Source organism: Podarcis muralis, chromosome 2 (assembly GCF_964188315.1).
Source record: "Podarcis muralis chromosome 2, rPodMur119.hap1.1, whole genome shotgun sequence".
NCBI lineage: Eukaryota > Metazoa > Chordata > Lepidosauria > Squamata > Lacertidae > Podarcis > Podarcis muralis.
The window spans coordinates 114,967,002-114,982,638 of NC_135656.1; the positions used below are offsets into that span (position 1 = coordinate 114,967,002).

The 15,637-nt window shown below is 47.0% G+C and overlaps 2 protein-coding genes and 1 long non-coding RNA gene across 3 annotated transcripts in view; 1 reads left to right on the forward strand and 2 right to left on the reverse strand.

The window, feature by feature from the left end:
- The window catches only part of LOC114592429 (tripartite motif-containing protein 10-like), a 647,260-nt gene that overhangs the window by 505,097 nt on the left and 126,526 nt on the right, over positions 1 to 15,637 (reverse strand). The window lies entirely within an intron of this gene.
- Positions 1 to 15,637, forward strand: part of LOC114592386 (uncharacterized) — an 85,722-nt gene that overhangs the window by 58,077 nt on the left and 12,008 nt on the right. The window contains exon 5 of the mRNA XM_077923001.1: positions 9,458 to 10,707. Within this exon, the coding sequence (XP_077779127.1) occupies positions 9,458 to 10,707 (1,250 nt within the window). The remainder of the gene's footprint in view (positions 1 to 9,457; positions 10,708 to 15,637) is intronic.
- LOC144326614 (uncharacterized) overlaps positions 1 to 15,637 on the reverse strand; it is a 94,232-nt gene that overhangs the window by 24,393 nt on the left and 54,202 nt on the right. The window lies entirely within an intron of this gene.

Genomic DNA, 15,637 nt, shown 5'->3' on the forward strand with positions numbered 1-15,637 from the left:
AACCTTAGACAAAGCTCATGTTGACAGCATAGAAGCTGTTGTTCAGTAACCAATTAATGTCATATTTATATATCTATCACTGCTGATGAAAAGTCTACCCTTCAGAGAAACAAGGCGATATTTCATACAATATAATGATGTTCTAAATAAACAATCAGATATATTTGCCTTCTGGAGGGTGGGGCAAGACCATGAGGAAATCTGTATTATATCTGGAGGAGAGAAGGCGGGGGGGAGGGAGCTCAGTGCACCCAGAAGACACCAGTTGTTGGTTATAGTTGCATCTATACAAAGTGCATAGCCTTTGCCCCTCCATAAAGAAATGGGGAGGAGACAAGAGCTGGAATAGCTGACCAGAAGGAAATGTAACCTGGGAACTTCATGTTGCTCCCCAGCTCCCTGACCCCAAGAAAAGACTCCTCCAGGGAGGCAGGTGAGCATCACAGCTAAACCCCACATTATGCTGTCCAGCAGCTAATCGCTCAAACAGGGCTATTTTCATTCAGTTCTTTGTGTTTGTGTGGAGAACAGATGAGATGACAATTTGTGCATTTAATTGCTTCAATTTCCTCAAATGGAGTCTGTTCTTCGTCTTCCATGCTAGGGGAGAGGACTTCAAAGCGATTGTGTATTTCTAAACAATCAGAGCGAACCCTGGGCCTCCTACTTCTTTGAGTCACGTTTCTCCATATATCTGGCACCTGTGTTGGTGAACTAGCCTCCTTCTCAGGGGTGTCCCCTGTCTCCTCCTTGGTGGAGACGGTGTTCTCTGTTGCTTCCAAGAAGAGCTCCAGCTCTCTAATTCTTTGGAGCATAGCTACACGTTCCTCCAGTTGCTGGACTTTGTCTTCTAAGAGGGCAATCAACATACAATTGCTGCAGGTAAAGCTGCCTGCAACCTTTGGCAAGATGGCAAACATTGCGCAGGAGCTGCAGTCGACTGCAGCTGTTCCCTCACCCTCCATCTCCCTTCACTGCAGTCATCTGAAGGCACCAGCTATGCCCTGTTGGCCCCGATCCTTCTCCGTATGAAGGCTCCCTCCTCTGCTGAATGGAGGCAGGAGACCAGAGGCAGCAAAGGAAAAAGCAGGGCAAGACAGACCCTCCAAGTGTCACTATCTTCCAGGGATGTCCCTGATTTACAGAAGCTGTCGTCAGTTTCTGATTTGATGCCAGAGGATATGGGGTTATGTGACCCCCAAGTTGTCTGAAGGTAATCCTGTATAGGGAATTTTTAAAATGTTTTCTTATGTTTTTATATATGTTGGTAGCTGCCTGGAGTGGCTGGGGCAACCTAATAAGATGTGTGGGGTATAAATAGTAAAATTATCATTATGGAACAGGACACCCCTATTTTCATCAGAGAGATGTTGGAGGGTATGGAAAGATAACAGAGCCCAGCCCTGGCATCTGTTGCTGGAGCTAAGTGATCACATGACCTAGGCCAGCAGAGCTGGGAACTGGACTGCCTCCTCCAGCTGCTAGGCATTCAGGGTGGCATCGTCCCAGCTTCATGAAATGGTATTTCAGGAAGATTTCCTGTAGAGGATTTGGAAACCAGGGACGGCATACTGATCGCAAGGAGACTTATTTGTGCAACATACTGAAGAGCTTATAAAATGCCAGGTACATTCCAATGTTCTAATAAATTTTGAGAGACAGCTTTCTAGACAAAACCCACTTATTACGGAAGACAACGAAAGGGTATAGAAAGGGGAAGTTTTTGGGTTTCTCTAAAAACCTTCGGACTATTGTGTACACAATTTCAAGGTAACATTACACTTTATTTCCACATTTTCTCACATGGGAATCGAACTCATAACCTTCAGATAAAGCACCTCACGCTCTACCGACTGAGTTAAGACAACTCAGTGATTTGTGTACACGGGGACACAGATGGCGGCGTGTGAACATCCCTAGAGAAGGGTGCAAAAACCTTGTTCCCTGCTGCTCCAGAGCTAGGAATGGACCAGATCTCATCGGGCTAATCCATTTGCCCCGACAGCTAAGAGCAGAACCTCCAGGATCAGAAGCAGCGGGCTGCAAATTCGAGGGCAGGGGAAGCAGCAGGGCGGTCTCGCAGCCCTCGCCTTGCAAGGGGGGCATCCAGCCTTGCAGCCTCCCAGGGCCCAACCCACAGCCAGCGAGCTCCGATGCCCAGAGAGGCAGGAAACGGGGCCAGCCAGGGGGACTCGAGAGCGGCTGCACTTTCCTGTCCCCCGCCGAGGAGAGCGGAGGAGCAGCGGCCCGTGGCCTGGCGAGTTTCCCCGGAGAGGAGCCGGATTCCGCTGCAGGGACGGAGGGAGGAGTCCGAGGTGCAGGAGGCGGGGAGGGGCGGGGGGGAGGAGAGCACGTACGCCTCGCCTGGCAGGATCAGGCCCCGAGTCCAGCCAGAGGCTGCAGGGAGCCCCCCAACCGGGCAGGAAGGGGAAGGGGCGCAGCTGAGGGGCAGGGCATCTGCAGGAGGGCACAGGGGCAAACATCTCTGGCTCAGGCTGGCACGGACCCTGCCGGAGACCCTGGGGAGCTGCTCCCTTCAGTCCTGAGCTCAAGGGGCAGAATGAGGGGTCCAAGGCAGCTGCTGCTTCGCGATGGACGATGCATATAGTCGTCCGATGATCAGCGGCGTCGTTGGGGCTTTTGCCTCCCGGGGCGGTCACTGAGTCTTTCGCCCCTCTCCCTGTCCCTCACCAGGGAGCCCCGTCCTCCCTCCGCCCCGACTGTCCTTCCCTCTCGCCTGCTTCTGCCTCCCTGCGGGGGCTGCAAGGGCGATGAGTGGGTTCCTGGGGCCGCAGCACAGGCACAAGCTCACGCTCTCCCACCAGCGGAGAGGGAAGGGGCGGCAGGGGGGAATGGAAGAGCAGGGCAACAGGGAGGTGTCCCTCTCACCCTGCAGCCCCCTGACACCCTTTGCAGGCCACTACTCCTGCCCCCCCTCCTCTGCCAGTGCCATTGATAAACCTATCGCCCTCCTTGGTGAATTAGTCTGATCGGCTTTGAAAGCTCTCTTTGCCACCACCATTACCACATCTTGTGGCAATGATGTCCATCAGATTCATTTGGTAAGGAAATGGCTTCTTTTGTCAGCCCCAGATCAAGGTACACTGTGCCTACACATGGAGGTTCTGTTGATCTGTCAAGGCTAATAAAACAGCTAATAGAGCTATTCCCCGGAGAATGCATAGGATATTTTCCCAAGCTGTCAAAGCTAGTGACCTCTTGTGTCTGCGTGTAAATAAGTGAGAGAGCCTTATCCCTGTTTTGTTAAACGTTTTATCTTCCTCTTTCTTCAGTAACACAGCTGAGTTTTCAGATGAAGGCTGAGGGTTGAAGTGAGTGCCAGTTTTGAGAATGCAGAGGAAAGGAGGATTTTTAAGAAGTGTGGCATATGGAAATGAATTAATGATAATAAATACATTGAAGACAGTATTGTAGAAGACTGAGGAAGGCGAGATTGAAATTAGCTATTCATGTTCAGATTATTACTCCTTTCATTTCTATACTCCTTCATATTTTTAAGGGAAAGAATCTCAAAGCAATTAAAGTGAAATCTCATTGCAGTTTGTGTCCATAGGATGTTGAGAACATTAAATCTGTAGATTCAGGAGTTCTCTCCTCCTGATAGTCTTAGATTTGATTGTTCTTTCTGATAGAGCAGGAGGGACGAAATATTTATGGGCTTAAAGCTGCATTGATTCTGGAGGCCACATTCAAGTGAACTTTGTGGCCAATGTATGCACATGCATGCGCACACAGAAAAGAGATGCAGACCATAAAGTCACATGCACACACGCCAGAGGTGCTGCACAAACTCACCAGACATGCCATCTAGCATACATACAAGTCTTGCAAACACAATCAGCATGTTTAGACCTTCCAATCCCAGTGCTGGGCTGGAGGAGAAATAAGAGCACAAGAAGACCCTGCTGAATTAGCAAGGAGATCTGTGGAAAAAAGACCCTTCAGATTGTTCTTTAGAAATCCTCTTTAAAGAGCAGCCAGAGGGATCATTTATTTCCAGAGCAGGGCTTTTACCCCATTTCAGCACTGTGCTGCTTTGTGGTGAAATTGGAGTTTAAAATATCTCTCTAAGGGCCCTTAGGCATCTTTCTCTCCAGAACAGACAGAGATCTTCATCTGATGATCAGATCAGGAGATGGAAACGGCAGGACTAGCAGGACACACCCTGCGGCTTGGCAAGCCATATGCAGCCAATGGACTGCAAGTTAGAATGTCTTCAGTCAAGAGAGTTTGTGACCATCAAATATAAAATATTTTGGAGTGGGTTGCTAAAGTTCTCAACACCCCTAACAAACTGCAGCTCGCAGGATTTCTTGGGTGAAGCCATGTACAGTGGTGCCTCGCAAGACGAAATTAATCCGTTCCGCGAGTCTCTTCGTCTTGCGGTTTTTTCGTCTTGCCAAGCATTGCTATTAGCGGCTTAGCGGCTATTAGCGGCTTTAAGAAAAAGGAAACAAACTCGCAAGAACTCGCAAGACGTTTTCATCTTGAGAAGCAAGCCCATAGGGAAATTCGTCTTGCGAAGCACCTCAAAAAGCGAAAAACCCTTTCGTCTTTTACAAACTAGCGAGTTTTTCGTCTTGCGAGGCATTCGTCTTGCGGGGCACCACTGTACTTTCAATGTTAGGTGGGTCTGTCGCAGCCTTAATCATATACAAAGATCTGTTGCTGCCTTTCCAACATGCTAGAAGTTGCAGCCAGGATCAGCATTCCCTGTCCACTGAACATGCTCAGTCCTCTCACTGATTTTCTTCCACTGCCTTGGTTCCCGCCCCCCCCCCCCCCCAAATATTATTTGTACTTCCATAAACCTTGATGTTTCCCCCAGTCTTTGGATAACTTCCCCTCGTCCCTGGGTGGAGTCATTTGGGTGACATAATGATTGTCATTCACATCCTGAACATCAGAAATAGAAAGAGTAATAATATATTTCAAAAACTGGCTAATGGTTAAAAAATGTGCTTTTGTTTTTATTCTTGGGTTTTATTTTACTTTGTGTTTATTTCTTTTCTAGCAGGGTGGTGTAAAAATGGAAGAGCCGGGACCGAGGAGACCCATTCAAAGGGAGAGACTGGAGTGTAAAGGAAAGAAACCTCCTACCGGCCAAGTTGGGACCATCAGGGATATTCTGCCTCGGGCAGATTTATGTCAGATTAAGCAGGAGCCAGAGGAGGGGCAGCCGCAGCAGCACTGGGATGCCCAGAAGCAGGATTTCCTGAAGACAATGCAGCCCCCTCGTTCAGGGTGGGAAACCCCACAGGCTCCCAGTTCTCCCCACTCCGGGGATGGTGTTCTCTCCTTCAGGGGAGCTGCAGATGCCAGTCAGTGGCCCAGTGGGAGAGCAGGGGGGACAGACCAGACCCTGCTCCCAGACACTGAGGGGCTTCTGGGAAAGGTAAGTGCCCTCCTCTCACCTGGGTTTCCAGTACCTGGAGGTCACAGGTCCACTGCCTCTAGACTTTGAGGTTCTGTTTAGCTTTGGTGGTGAATATTCCTCCTCCCTGCACTTTCTCTCTAATCCACTTTAAAAAGGCTTGCTAGACCAAACTTTCTAAATGGGTAGCTGTACAAATTTACCAGCTGTGGTCCTGCACTGGCAGCAAGGCTAACAAACAGGGGAGCTGCGAATGTGCTTGTCCCATTTCTCCCTGCATCTGCCTCCTGACCTAAGTGTTCCAGCTTACCTCATGATTTGGCTGGCCCTGAGGGTGAACTGTGATGAAACCAGACTCTGGTTGATCAGTGGCTTTCTGGTTTGACTGTTCCCACTGATAGCAGGAAAAATAGGAAGCCCTGTTGCATTTGAAGGGGTTGTTTGGACAGAGTCTCTGATCAGCATGCCTAGCAGAACAGGCTTAAAAAGGTAAAGGGACCCCTGACCATTAGGTCCAGTCGTGACCGACTCTGGGGTTGTGGCGCTCATCTCGCTTTATTGGCTGAGGGAGCCAGCGTACAGCTTCCGGTTCATGTGGCCAGCATGTCTAAGCCACTTCTTGCGAACCAGAGCAGTGCATGGGAACGCCCTTTATCTTCCTGCCAGAGCTGTACCTATTTATCTACTTGCACTTTGACGTGCTTTCGAACTGCTAGGTTGGCAGGAGCAGGGACCGAGCAACGGGAGCTCACCCCGTCGTGGGGATTCGAACCGCCAACCTTCTGATCGGCAAGTCCTAGGCTCTGTGGTTTACCTCACAGCGCCATTCGTGTCCCAGGACAGGCTTAGGAATCAATTATTATTATTATTATTATTATTATTATTATTATTATTATTATTATTATTATTTGCATCCTGCCTATCTGACTGGGTTGCCTCTGCCCATCTGGGTAGCTTCCAACAAAATAAAAACCATCAAAAATTTCCTTGTAAAAGGCTGCCATTGGAAGTCTTCCATTTTGTAGAAATGGCCTTCGGTTTTAAAGAATTGCCCTCTTTAAGGAATCACTTGGTGTAAACATGTATGTTGTCCTCTACGTCCAAACACACACAGACACATACATAGTAGGAGCAAGCAGTGCTCTAAAGTGCTTATCTTGCAAACTTGCCATCTAGGTTGTTTACTCCTGACCAAAGCTCCTGTTTTCCAAAAGGACAGGAGGGGGAGCAGAGGAGGAAAGGGATGGGTTTGAAGGCTCTTTCCACCAGTCGCCTCTCTCCCCTGAGCAACAAGAGCAAAGGGTGTTTGCAGGGCAGAACAACAGAGGAGGAGTCAGGGAGGACAGAGGGAGCAGTGGGCGGATCCCCCGCCTCTCCCAGGGGGTCCTGATGCAAGCAAGGGGCTTCCTTCTTCTCCATGCAAGGGCCACCCATGTATTCAGAGCAGTCCTTTGCAGATTAACTCTTAAATTCCAAGGGACCTACTCTCAGGCCACTAATGTGCATACCATGCCAGCCTTAGGAAGGGAGGTGGGACAGGGAGGTGAAAGGAATTGCCAAAGGTGTTTCAAAATGGGTGGGGACTCTTGGGGAAGGGGTGCCCAATTGGGGCTTCTCCAGGGGCAGCAGAATGTCTTGGGCAGGAGAATCCCTGCAGGGGCTCTCAGACTCCCTTGGCTTCTTCTTCCCTCCCTCCCAGGAAGCTGCAACTTGCTCTGGATTCTGCGCTCCTCAGGAAGCTGAACCTGCAAACCTGGCTGAGACTGAACCTGCAACCCTGGCCAGGATGGAAGGAGGAAGATGGACAGTTGACCTGGTCAGGCTGTCTCCCGCATCCCTCCCCACAACCTCTGAGCATACCCTCCCAGGACCCTTGGAGAAATCTGGTGAGTTCCAGGGGAGAGGAGATGGGGACAGGGATAGATGGATGGTGGAGGGAGAAAGAGGAAAAGATGGAGAGGAGACAAATGGAAGGAAGTTCCTGACAGGAAGAAGGAAGGGGTGAGGCCTTCTCCAAAGCAGCTCTTTGTTCCTTGAATCCTTTTCCTAAAGTAGTGGGGGCAGATTTTCTTCCTCCAGGCTTTGAAATCTTGGATGTATATGCTTATATGCTTCCCATAGTTATTTATAATTCATATATTTAAATTATTTCTATTACCTTTATTTTTTATAGACAGGGTCAGGCTTTTATAGACAGCATCTCACACTTTAAATGCATGCACCTCCCCAGTTTGGTGGGCTTAAGGGACAAAGGACCCATTATCATGATACACAATTCCTGTGGCTGGAGGCTCTACACTTAGGATTGGACATATAAAGTACAAGAGTGTCTGGTATTATAAGCAAATTGTGTAAGCTTGCCAATCTTACAGACTGGGGTTGTTTGTGAGAGTGAATGAGTGGGATAATAATTTATAGCACCCTTGTAATTTTGTCCATCCCTAAGCTTCTATGGAGATACTGTGGTACAACCTTGGCACAAATTTCAAATTAAGTACACAAAGCCAACAAAGAGACTCAGAAGTTTATAGTGGCACCAGGTAAAGGTAAAGGGACCCCTGACCATTAGGTCCAGTCGTGACTGACTCTGGGGTTGCAGCGCTCATCTCGCTTAACTGGCTGAGGGAGCCGGCGTACAGCTTCCAGGTCATGTGGCCAGCATGGGTAAGCTACTTCTGGCGAACCAGAGCAGCGCACGGAAACGCCGTTTACCTTCCCGCCGGAACGGTACCTATTTATCTACTTGAACTTTGATGTGCTTTCGAACTGCTAGGTTGGCAGGAGCTAGGACCAAGCAACGGGCGCTCACCCCGTTGCGGGGATTCGAACCACCGACCTTCTGATCGGCAAGCCGTGGCTCTGTGGTTTATTCCACAGCGCCACCCGTGTCCCTTAAAGAGCCCTTAGAGAGATCCTTTAACTCCAATCTCAGCAGGAATCAGCACAGTGCTAAGATGGGATGGAAGTCCTGATCTGGAGATAAATGACCCCACTGGCTACTCTTTAAAGAGCATTTCTAAAGAACAATCAGTAGGGTCTTTTCTCATAGATCTCATTGCTAATTCAGCAGGGTCTTCTTGTGCTCTTATTTTTCCCCACCCCAGCACTGGGGTTGGAATGTCTAAACATGCTGGTTCATAGCTGTCAACTTTCAGATTTGAAAATAAGGGATCAGCAGCCTCACCTGTCCCCACGTCCCTGTGGCACCACATATCCTACTCAAAATTCCACTTTGTCAGACTGCAGCCCACAAAAGCCTAGGCCATAATACCTTTATCAGCTTTTAAGGGCTGCAAAAGATGAAAAAACAGATGCATAGTTCATCTATGGACTTCCATCCTACAGGAAACAGTGATGGCGAGCAACTTGGATAGCTTGAAAAAAAAGGATAAGACTGACGTCTCTGCTCTGCCCTCGCGGTCCTAGGCAATAATGCTTCTTGATACTAGTTTCTGGAAAGCACAGGAAGGCAGAGAAGACTCTTGTGCTCCAATCCTGCTTGCCGGTTTCCCACAGGCATCTGGTTGGCTTCTGTGAGAAGAGGATGCTGGACTAGGTGGGCCTTTGCCTGATCCAGAAGACTCTTCTTAGGTTCCAATATATTGCAATATTTTTACAATTACATGTAGCACCTAAGTTTTACTTATTTCACAATGGAAACACTGTTACTTGAGCCTGAGATCATTTCCTCACTTGAAAAGGAAAAATACACAAATGTGTCTAATAAGCCAATTCCACCATAGATTTGTATTATAAAATGATGGTGCTTTATTAAGTGTGAATGCAGTGATCATGTGTTGCTCTTGCCATTATCTCATCTGCTTTCCAAAAAATTTGGAACATAGAGAGGACAGTGGAGAATGGAGACTGTGTGAAAATGAGAGAAGGTGCAGATTGGGATTGACAGGTGTTCAATTCCTTTTTTGTCTTTCCTGAAAGTCTAACAGGATTCTCTTTCCTCCCAGACTCCCAAACAGGTGAGGAAGATGAAGGTCAGAATTCTATGGAGCCACATGTGAATTTATTGGGAAGAATAAAGAAACTGAGGATACAACAACAAACTCACAAAGGAGAGAAACTATTTGAATGTATGAAGTGTGGAACGAGCTTTAGTCATAGTCAAGCACTTAGAATACATCAACGAACTCACACGGGTGAGAAACCATTTAAATGTATGGAGTGCGGTAAGAGCTTCAGTCAAAGTGGAAATCTTAGAAGACATCAACGAACTCACACGGGTGAGAAACCATTTAAATGTATGGAGTGTGAAAAGAGCTTCAGTACGAATGGAGCACTTACAAGTCATCAGCGAACTCACACAGGGGAGAAACGATTTAAATGTATGGAATGCGGTAAGAGCTACACTCACAGTGGAACACTTAGAATACATCAACGAACTCACACGGGGGAGAAACCATTTAAATGTATTGAATGTAGAAAGATCTTCAGTGAAAGTGGGAAACTTAGAATACATCAACGAACTCACACGGGGGAGAAACCATTTAAATGTATGGAGTGCGGTAAGAGCTTCAGTCAAAGTGGATATCTTAGAATACATCAACGAACTCACACGGGTGAGAAACCATTTAAATGTATGGAGTGCGGTAAGAGCTTCAGTGAAAGTGAGAAACTTAGAATACACCAACGAACTCACACAGGGGAGAAACCATTTAATTGTATGGAGTGCGGTAAGAGCTTCAGTACGAATGGAGAACTTACAATACATCAACGAACTCACACGGGGGAGAAACCATTTAAATGCATTGAATGTAGAAAGATCTTCAGTGAAAGTGGGAAACTTAGAATACATCAACGAACTCACACAGGGGAGAAACCATTTAAATGTATGGAGTGCGGTAAGAGCTTCAGTCAAAGTGGACATCTTAGAATACATCAACGAACTCACACGGGTGAGAAACCATTTAAATGTATGGAGTGCGGTAAGAGCTTCAGTCAAAGTGGACATCTTAGAATACATCAACGAACTCACACGGGTGAGAAACCATATAAATGTATGGAGTGCGGTAAGAGCTTCAGTGAAAGTGGGCCACTTAGAATACACCAACGAACTCACACGGGTGAGAAGCCATTTAAATGTATGGAGTGCGGTAAGAGCTTCAGTGAAAGTGGGCCACTTAGAATACACCAACGAACTCACACGGGGGAGAAACCATTTAAATGTATGGAGTGCGGTAAGAGCTTCAGTCACAGTGGAACACTTAGAATACACCAACGAACTCACACAGGGGAGAAGCCATTTAAATGTATGGAGTGTGGAAAGAGCTTCAGTAAAAATGAACACCTTAGAAGACATCAGCTAACACACACACACGATGAAAATTACAGGGTATTCCTGCTTTGAGGCAAAGAAAGCCCTGCAAAATGCTTACAAAGCTGCCCTGACAGCTGAAAATTCTATCAGATATCAAGCCTATCTTGCTGTCCGAGCCCTAAAAAAAGAGTATAAAGACTTAATACTGCACCAAAAGAATGCCTATACCAGAAAATGTCGGCTGGAATTAATTAGTGCGGCAAAAGCAAAAGATCAGACACTATTCTGGAAACTGGTAGTTTCTGGCACCCATAAAGCTTTCCCCCCCTTAACCTCACAAATTCCCCCTAGCCTTTGGGTCTCATTCTTCCAATCTTTGTACGAGGATGCTGGACCTCCACTACGGAATTATAATATAGAACAACTGGCTAAATGGCCTCCAGTTTCAATAACTGAAGTGAAATCATATATAAACCAACTGAAAACGGTCAAAGCCCCAGGCTCATACGGCATTACACCAGAAGTGATAAAAGCACAGGTGGATTGGTGGGCACCTTTCTTAGCCAACCTCTTCACTTACATAGATGACACTGGCCGCATCCCAAGGGAATGGGGAACAGCCATAATAGTCCCAATCTATAAAAAGGGCAACAGAGGGGACCCAGCAAATTATAGGCCGATTAGCTTATTAAGTATGATTAGTAAACTCTACTCAAAGCACCTCCTTAATAAGTTTACAGAATGGCTAGAGAATGAAGATATTCTGGCAATAGAACAAGCGGGCTTCAGACCCGGAAGGTCCATGATAGATCATTGTCTAACGTTACAACATCTCATCGACAAATACAAATCAGGAGGGCAGGCCTCACTATACGTGGCCTTCGTCGACCTAAAAGCAGCATTTGACACAGTCTCCAGAACCAGACTCTGGGACAGACTACAGGGTACCAATATAGATAGAAGGCTCCTGCTCCTAGTTCAGGCACTGCACGCAAACATGGCTCTTAGAGTCAGGTGCTGCTGCCTAGGACACCTAACGGACCCAATAAAAACCTTCAAAGGAGTCAGGCAAGGGTGCCTATTGGCCCCTCTACTATTTGATTTCTATCTAAATAACTTAGTATCTGCACTCAATGACTCAGAACTCCACACCCCCCCCCCCGAAGCTTGCAAATCAGCATATTTCGGTCCTGCTATATGCCAATGATGCGGTAATTCTATCTAGAACCCCCATTGGACTCAAAAGAGCACTAAGAAAGCTCGCAGCATACTGTGAATCTGAACGTCTCAAAATCAACTATCAAAAGACCAAGATACTCGCTTTTGGGGAAAAACCAAAGCTTAGAGGCTGGGAACTCCAAGGCCATAAATTAGAACAAGTCACAAACTACAAGTATCTAGGAATGATGGTACAGGCCTCAGGAACCAACAAATTACACATAAACTCCACCGGGAGTTCAGTGGGGAAAAACGCAAATTGTATCCTTAAATTCTTCAGAGCACAAGGGGGCTTCTTTGTCCCCGCAGCTCTAAAATTATACAAGGCCAAAACTTTGGCACAACTCCTCTATGGTTCCTTTTTGGACCCGCCTTCCTCTGCTTCTCCCCACTTGAGAGAGTTCAATCCAGACTTCTTAGAGCTCTCTTCCAGGTCCCCAGATGTGTCTCAAACGCATGGGTTAGATTGGAAACGGGGATGATGAGAGTGGAGGCTAGCATCTGCCTAACATCAATTTACAAATGGCTGACATTGAACCTGCTCCCCCGAGGGATAGCCCCATTGATCCTCTGAGACCAATTCCAGTTGGGCTGGCAGACTGCAGTCCTGAACACCCTCCGGAAATTGGGGTTTGCCCTTCAAGCCCTTCTAAGTCTGGGCTTGGGCCAGGCAAAAGCTACGGTCAGGCAAAGAATATTAGACACTGAGGGACAGCAGGACTGTGCGAGGTGCCCCAACTATAGAATTGGAGAAATCGAGAGATATATAGCCGCACTGGCAGCATATCTCTTCTTTCTCGTATCTAGGGATGCAAGAAGGGCCTTTACACTCGCCAGAAGCTCAGCTCTTCCCTCGCCGGTCCTGGATGGAGCCTTTAGAAGGGTCCCGTATGCTCAGAGACTTTGCACCTATCCATTGGGAGAGATAGGAAGCCCAGAACACTTTTTCTTTAGATGTCCCTTTTATAAAGAGGCACATAGTAAGATCATGGATCCCCTACTGGCGAGGCTCACCGACCTCCCGCAAAAGCAAAAATTTGACCTTTTGCTGTTGGGCAAAGATCAGAAGATGACCTGGATGGTCGCCAGATTCTGTCTACAGATCTGTAGGCGCAGACCATCGCCCAACTCAAAATAGTCCAGCATGAAAGACCCCAAACACGGTTCCATGGGTGATTCTGAGTCAACTCCCTGGGACAGTTTATTGTTGTACATTGTTTCTAAATTTAGTGTTGTATATTGTTTTAACTGTCTGTTTTAACCATATTTGCACAGCAGTTTTCAACGTTGTGAGTGTCCTCTATTTAAGAGGCTTCTACTCTGTAGCCTCTTATAGTTGTGTTATCTGTGAGTCTTTGTTGGTTTTTAGCTCTCATCTGTTTTAATTATTAGTTTTTTATCCATCCATTATCTGTGTTTAATCTTGTATTTTATTCGGATGTTTTATGCCTGTTTCCTTGTCCTCATTTGCCCTAACAATTACACTGGGCAACAATTTTTTACTTTTTGAATGTTGTCTAGATTTCTACAACTGATTTAGGGTGTTTTGCACTGCTGAATCAGGAAATGGCATCCGTTTCTCTCCATCAGGTCAGGTTTTTGTGCTATGTTGATTTGAAAAAAATCAGATCTTGTGACAAAATCAATTACATTTTTGTGGCATTATCAGCTGATTTTTGTCAACACATATCATCCTAAATATGTTTTTAAGAGATAAAAATGTTTTTCCAACAACATATATTGATTACCTGATAGAAACATCGATTAGTGTAAACTGAATGGTGGGCATTGATAAAGGTAAAAAGGTAAAGGTACCCCTGCCCGTACGGGCCAGTCTTGACAGACTCTAGGATTGTGCGCTCATCTCACTCTATAGGCTGGGAGCCAGCGCAGTCCACAGACACTTCCGGGTCACATGGCCAGCGTGACGAAGCTGCTGTGGCGAGCCAGAGCCGCACACAGAAACGCGGTTTACCTTCCCGCTAGTAAGCGGTCCCTATTTATCTACTTGCACCCGGGGGTGCTTTTGAACTGCTAGGTTGGCAGTACATGTAAATTGCATGTTGCTTCACCATTTTTCAAACTTCAGGGCTTGAACTTCCATTTCTTGGAACTCCAGGAATGCTCAGCAGCAGGGAGGTCTCTCTTCAGAGTCCAACAGTAGTCAGCCATCATGACTGCGTCCCAGCAACCCTGATACCTGGTCTCCATCTTTTTCATGTCCTGATGGAATCTCTCCCCCTGCTCGTCACTCATTGAACCCAGGTTACCAGGAAACCGGTCCATAATGTGAAAATAGGTAGTGCATCTTGACACTCATGTTGCAGCCCAGGTTTCTGAAAGCAGTCAGCATGTTGTTGACAAGTTCTGCGTAGTTTCTGGCCTTATTGTTGCCAAAAAAGTTCTTCACTACCAGAATAAATGCCTTCCACGCTTCGTTCCACTTGAGTTCCAGTTGAGTTTTCAGGTCCGCCTTTCACTGTCAAAATGATGGGCTGCCCTTATCTTGTAGATCAGCATTCCAGGCACTCATTACTTGAACTTTGCATAATCTATTGAAGACCTTTTTACTGATAGCATTTTCCAGCTGAATGAAAGGTCCATGTGGTATTGCTTTTAAAACTCATCTCCTTTTTTCTGTGCTCCTGTGTTCCTGTTTTGAGCTGTTTTTATTAAATATTTTCTGCATTGGCTTTTGATCTGTGGAAGGTGACCAGTGAGGGTGTTTTTTTGTGTTTCTTAGTTCACAGAAAAGTTTTAAAGGAATGTGTGAAAGAATTACGGCTAGGGGAGATTAATGAAAGGGACTGAGGAGTGAAGTGAAGATGGCTGTCAAGTCTCTGAACAGAGGTCCACAACCTAAGGGCCGCGGGCTAGTTCCGGCCCAAATGGGGTTCGGATCCGGCCCGCAGATGGTCCAGAAATCGCCTCATGGTTCTGATTCATATAGTTTGGGCTGGACCATTTTTTCCTCTCTTCCTGACAGCGGCACCCCTCCCTCCCTCCTTCTGGCTTCTCCCCCACCCTTCAGAGGAAGGGGGCTAGCCTATGATTGGTGCCAGCAGCATTGTTTCCCTCTGATTGGTTGCAGAGTTCTTTCCTCCTCCCTCCCTCCTCCTAGAGCCTAGGGCCTGGGCTTTGTTTGTGCCAGCGTGATTACTCGATGGCTGCCATTTAAGGCAGCCCCTCTCCGGCCCTCAACTGGCTCACTGCTCCTGCTGCTGCAGCGAGTGGTTCCGTTCTGAGACACCCTCCCAGGGTTCTGAGGTGTATGAAGCCTTGTTTCCCTGTTTTTAACTCTGCTACCGAAAGCCTCTCCCCCTCGCTGCAGAAGGATACGTGTTCTCCGCTTTCCCATCTTGGAGGGGGAGAAGCTTTTGGTAATGGAGTTAAAAACAGGGAAACAAGGCTTTGCATACCCCAGAACCCTGGGAGGGTGTCTCAGAACGGAACAGATATGCTGCAGTGCAGAACTGGGACCTCTGGAACTTTATAATTGTTTTTTGGTGCAATCTTTGGATCGTGTAGTAATGAGAGATTGTGTATGCGCACGCATGCTCCGTCTTGCTGCAAGGTTTGAGGATAGCGATCCGGCCCTCAACTTTAAAAGGTTGCTGACCCCTGTCTCTGGGTGTGCAAAAAAGAATTTGGAAGTGTTTGTTTTCATTCTTGGAGGCCATGCTATTTGACAACCCTCTCTTTTTCAAGAGCTAACTTCAGGGCTATGAGAGGCTAAGGAAAAGCCTTTTGTT